Source organism: Lissotriton helveticus, chromosome 6, assembly GCF_964261635.1.
Source record: "Lissotriton helveticus chromosome 6, aLisHel1.1, whole genome shotgun sequence".
NCBI classification, from domain to species: domain Eukaryota; kingdom Metazoa; phylum Chordata; class Amphibia; order Caudata; family Salamandridae; genus Lissotriton; species Lissotriton helveticus.
In genome coordinates, this window is record NC_136067.1 from 1,640,257,183 (window position 1) to 1,640,263,182 (window position 6,000).

General features: G+C 39.1%; 1 protein-coding gene across 3 annotated transcripts in view; it reads left to right on the top strand.

The window, feature by feature from the left end:
• SPTBN1 (spectrin beta, non-erythrocytic 1) overlaps positions 1 to 4,955 on the top strand; it is a 503,123-nt gene extending 498,168 nt beyond the window's left edge. For all 3 annotated transcript variants that reach the window (XM_078649481.1, XM_078649482.1, XM_078649483.1), the window contains one exon: positions 3,563 to 4,955. In XM_078649481.1, coding sequence (XP_078505607.1) covers positions 3,563 to 3,778 — 216 coding nt within the window. In that variant the 3' untranslated portion in view covers positions 3,779 to 4,955. The remainder of the gene's footprint in view (positions 1 to 3,562) is intronic.
• The last annotated feature ends 1,045 nt before the right edge of the window (positions 4,956 to 6,000 follow it).

Sequence of the window (6,000 nt, forward strand, 5' to 3'; positions counted from 1 at the left end):
CAGATAGTTCTACTTTTTTGTTAGAAATAAATAAATCGGATATATAAATCAAACATATATAAATCAAATCTGGGGAAAGAGCCAAAAGAGGGTAGTTCAAAATTAGTGCCAAAGTGATATTAACCCCTTCTCTGCGGGGGTAATTCCCCCGCTGTGCTGAGGGGCGGGGGCGCGCACAGCGCCCCGGTGCTGATGACGAGCTCAGCTCGTCATCAGCCATGGTGCTTGTGTGCTGATTACGAGCTCAGCTCGTTATCAGCCACGGTGCTCGTGTGCGGATGACGAGCTAAGCTCGTCACGGCCACACCCGTTCCTTAGAACGCTCAGCATAGCAGGGGAATTATCCCCGCGTGTGAGCGTTCTAACGGCCATGACAAGCTCAGCTCGTCATCAGCACACGAGCACCGTGGCTGATGACGAGCTGAGCTCGTCATCAGCATGGGAGGGGTTAATAGGTTAGCACTGAGAACCCGATTAAAAAGTCCCCCAAATGTTACTAAAGCAGTGCAATCAACAAATGAAACTAATGGTAATGAACTAAGTCCCTGACTAAAAGTCAAAGGGAGGTCACGAGAGGACACAATAAGTGGTATATTCAAGAACTAGTGAAACAAGAACGTAAACTGTGTAAATAAGATGACCGCTGGTGAAAAGACCAGGCTATCTCTACAAAAATGTATGGATTTTTTTAAATAAAGATTAAAATAACCTGATTAGAGAGACTAAAGCAAACTATTATGCTAATAAGATTTTAAACTTGCTAAACAATTTTTGCAACAATGAATTGAAACAAACTTCAGGTCAAGGGGTGGAAACCGAGTCAGAGCCCATTTGCAATAAGTTCATTGACTAGTAAATAGTAAAATTTAAATCTCAGGAAAGAGCCGACGTCACCTCGCGCCAAGAAACTGACAGGATTATAGAATATAGCCCTGAGATTAAAGAAATTCTGTTCCAGTTCACACTGTTAACGTCTGAAGATTTTGCATCCATGATAAAAAGTAATAAACTATCATGGTCTGATACTGATATCTTGTTTGCTAGCTTTATATAGAATTGCTTCTATTGTCTCACCTTATAACTAGAAAATCATTAATCAATCTCTAAATAAAAAAGGGGTATGCCTGATCCAAAAGGGCACATAGTCCACTCTTATTTTAAAAAGCAACCCTGGATCCTGACTGTGGACAATCGTAGGCTAGTATCCCAAATCCCATTTATGGGCAAGTTTTTAAACAAGCCGTTTTAATGAGATATCTTGCTTTCTGACATCTCAAAATCTGCATTATTTACAGGCTGGATTTCGGGCAGGATACAGCACTGAGATGGTAGTTACGGCAGTGTTTGATCTCTGAGATGATATGATCAGGGATCCTGATCATACTCAATCTGTCAGCGGCGTTTGACATTGTTGATCATCAGGCGCTACTTGATTGTCTTAATGGTTTTGGGTTAGATACATAGTTCAAGTATAAGTGAAGAGTTTTTTGTCTACGCGAATGACATGAGATTGGGAGTGCCCCAAGGCTCAGTGCTTCCACCTGTACTATTAAACCTGTACATTGTCCCCCGGCATATCTGATACAGTCAGTCAGTCAGTCAAATTACTTTATTCGATAATTCAATATCATAAAAAGACAGTGATGATCAATATAAATAAATTAGTTACATTATTAAAAAGTTCACAAATTTCATAAATATTAAAAATATTAGAAAAAAGGTCAGTACATATACAAAGTAGGTACTATCCCATCCATATTTAAAAAACACACTATATACATAAAGTGCTTGAATTATAAAAATACGTTCAAGTGTGGAGTTTCATTATCTTTTTTCTCTCCCTGGCAGCCCCCACCAAAAAACTAGCAACATGAGAGATGACCCTGGGACTGCTTAATAGTTGCAAATATAGGAGAGCAGGCCTCGCCTGAATAAATCCTGCTTCCTTGAGGTTGGGGACAAGAAACTTCCTCCTTGCAGCCATATAATGGCCACAGAACATTAAAAAATGCATTGTATCCTGTTTTGAAAAATTATCACAGGAGCACGGAGGCGCTTGATCAGGGGTACACCATGCTGTTAGTTGACCTAAATTCAGATAAATCAAATTTAAACGGAAACGCGTTAAAAGAAATCTATGATAAGGTCTGTTGACTAAAACCAGGTAGGGCTCAGGACCTGGGGGATTTGAAACCATAAAACTGGATCTAATGGTTGTTTTTCTGAGCTCCTTCTCTTCTCTGCACAAAGACAACCTCTGTAGCATTGCCACCTTTGTTAAAGCTACATCCTTTGCGGTTATATTTTCTGGCACAAGGAAGAGCTCTGGTCTTCCGATATTCTGAAAACCTTGTTTAACGTAAGATAACCACTTAATTTTGTTTGCGTTGTCTAAGTGGAGCATATCTGATACAATTATTTGGTCTTAATGCCTTGATGAATTGAGATGAAGTATACGGAAAAAGTTTTTGTATGCCTTTGATTTATGCAGTTGACATCCATAGCCTTTCTTTGATGGGGGACCTGCCACCAACACACAAAACCTGTATAGGTGCATCGCCAGAATACAGTAGTTGGTGACTACTAGTCGGCTGATGCTGAATGGTGAAATATACAAGACTAGCGACCTTTTAGGAGATAAGAGTTTTGAAATATGGGTTTTGCCTCTATCCTTAGGAGAAACACCCAGTACAGTTCAAGTTGTGAATAATCTAGAGGTAAAGTTTGATGTAGCAATCACTATGGAAGAACAAGTGAACACAGTAACCAAGTCCTGTCTATACCATATCCGCTTTCTGAAACTGATAATAAATCTGTTCTCCCAAGAGCGAATAATACACATCTTGTAAGCATTTATATCATCGAGTCTGTATTACTGTAATACTATGTATCTTGATCTCCCATTAAAAACAATCAAAAAGCTCCCATTGATAAAGAATGCAGCAGCTTGGCTTATCTTTAACATCAAAAAGCATGACAACAGATCACATGCTCAAATGACAAAAGAAAATCACATATCCACAAAATGTAGAGTGTACAAGCCAGGTCGAAGTTTAAGATCAAATAATTTTGCTCTTTTTAACAGCGGATATATTATAGGACTACATGCCTGGAAACTCTAGAAAATAAATATTTTTAGCTTTTAGAAAGCTGACAAAGATATGGCTTAATATACAAGTGTAGCATGTTTTAGTCACTTAACCTCTTCAGTGCTGCGCGAATTTCGCTGCACTGCTGAAGGGTCATAAATCATATTGGCTCATGACGGAAATGTTCCGTCATCAGCACCGGAGCACCGACGCTGATGACGGAACCGTTCCGTCATGCGCATGGAAGGGGTTAAATATTGCTGTCTTTTTACTTCCTGTTTAAATAGTATTTATAGGTTAGGACCACAAAACCCAATTAGGGTGATAGTCCGTGCTTTAAGATATCAATACAAAATACAAACACAATCACTGCCTTTATCGACTTTTTCTAAAATAACATACAGCACCCTGTAAATGCTTGTAGTTCACTTTCATTTTAATAAAGTGTTCCCTCTACAATTTACTTTGAACAGGAGGAAATGAATTCCTGGATTCAGGCGATCACGACTGCAATCACCACTGACAAAACAGAATTGTCCACAAGCACACAAAGCACTCCAGCCACGAGCCGGGCACAGACAATGCCAGCCAGCGTCACCGTAACCACCGAGTCCAGCCCTGGCAAACGGGAGAAAGACAAGGAAAAAGACAAGGAAAAGAGGTTCAGCCTTTTTGGCAAAAAGAAGTGATCTTCATCTCGAAACACACTGCACTTCTCTTACCTTTTTTCAGTAAAATTCCAGCATGCCAGCTCAGAACCAATACATTACTCTCTGTGCCTAATGTTCCTCAATGTGATTTAAGCCTTTTATTTATGGAGTGTTTCCAAGAAAGAATTCTGCAGATAGAAAGGTGTGAGGTGCATTGGGCAGCTTCTGTGTGAGAGGGAGGAGGACCAGATTTTTTTTTTATTAAAAAGATGAAGTTTAATGTAGATTAGAACTTAATATTTAAACTTTTCCTCAATTTTGTGAGGCTGTCTTGGAAGCAACCCACACATAGCGTGCATTTGGTATGCAAGGCAGCGAGTTACTGTGCACATTAAAGACAAATGTATAAAGTTTCTGAATTGTTCACCGTCATCTACTTTACGGTTGTTATGCTAAACCTCGACTAGTAGACTTTGCCGCCACTGACTTAACCTTTTATTAAAATGATAGTGTTTATCTTTCCTGTAACAGAGTGCACCGCCATGTTAATTTTACAGGCCACTCATCTGTACACTGGCGCCATTACTAACACACACCCTGGACCTTTGTATGCACCGTGTGTGACTGTTTCACACCGTGGTGCACAAAAAGGATTTGCGTATGGATAACAATTTTAAATTTGTAATTTTAAACCTTTTTTTGCTGAAAAACATATTGTACGTACGTTTCAGATACTTCTAGTACAAGCTATAATACATCTAGATGTATAATAAACAGTTTGAAATCATTGATGTTAAATGTAAAAGTGGGAACGAAGCATTTACTGGAAAAAAAGTAATGTTACTCAAATGGTTACTTGCTTGTCAGCTACAGCACTGTGTGTTATAATTTTGCTACATTACCTTGCTTATTTGATACATAGTGTGCATTTCTGTCACTGTAACGATTGTAATGACGATTTTCATTTTACTGCACAATCAAAAATTACATTTATTAGGAATGAAATCCTTACAAAAACTGGGCCTGTAGTCAGAGTAGTACTGGCAATGGCTGCAGTTGTATGAACTGTACCTCTAGACTTCTACCCTGTCTGTTAAATATATGCTATGTCATTAAATGCTTTTAAAACTATATGTATTGGAAACCTTTCTTTGTGGTTTCAAATGGTAACATATAATGTGCAATAGGTCAAAATAAAGAACAAACTTTCTCTGTAGTGTTTCTAAATTGATATTGAAAGAAATTCCACAAAAGTGTTAACAATAATGTGTGCCATGCTGTGTTATGTTGGTTTTTTGTCTAGCACGTTATTTCACAATACGTGGCTTCAAAGCACTGAGGGAACATGGAAAAGAGAGACCATAAAAGAGAAAAGGGGAGCTCCCGATCGTGAGAATATGGATGCAGCCTTGTTGATGAAGTGATCTTCAAAACTGTGGGATCTCACTGGACTGAACAGTGTTTCTGCCCATAGAGTTCAGGTCAAAGAATAATGTGAAAGAAACTAAGGCACGGGTGAGGTTGGGAACAGGAGAAGGGAGGAGGTGAAAGTGAAAGAAATCTAAACTGACAGGTTTAGAGATAGTGTCACATTGTTAGCTAGCGGGGCAGGACTAAAAGAGCCACTGGGAGAAAGTCTGTTCATCATCTTCCCCTCCACAAATTCTATAGTAAATACCCTCTTATCCGTTTACTTTAGTAGGGACATTTATCTGTAGCCCAAAGCTAAAGATGCAGTGGAAAACTGAGGACCAATATTTCCTGGGTTCTGAGCTTGTGGTAGGCTAATGACCTCAAGATTTGCGAAAGAGTCTGCCACAACTGGGTGGTGAGGTTTTAACCTAGCCCTCTACTAGCCTGGTGTTCCTCAGTTGGACTTTAGCGGATGTTCACCATTAAGTTCTCATAAAAGGCTAATTTACTAGTTCCTGTGAGGCCTGATTTTTTACCCCCAACAAGATTGTAACCCCACAATGGCAGAAGGATGAACTTTGAACCCTATAGAAGCTGCAAAATATAGTCCATTTGACAGTTTGTAAGATGTTGACTTTGTGACTCAGAGCCTGCTGGAATAACCGCGTGAAAGCGTAATTTTGAAATACAGCCTATCACAATGCAAAAAACTTTATTGGCAATGCTTTTGTAAAATAGCACCTGGGTTCCCTAACGTGTTTCATAAATGCTATTTTTGTAAGTTGTCTTGAAAAGTAGTTGCTGTGAATTGGTGCTATTGTGGGTCATGCTTTTGATAGAGACTTCTA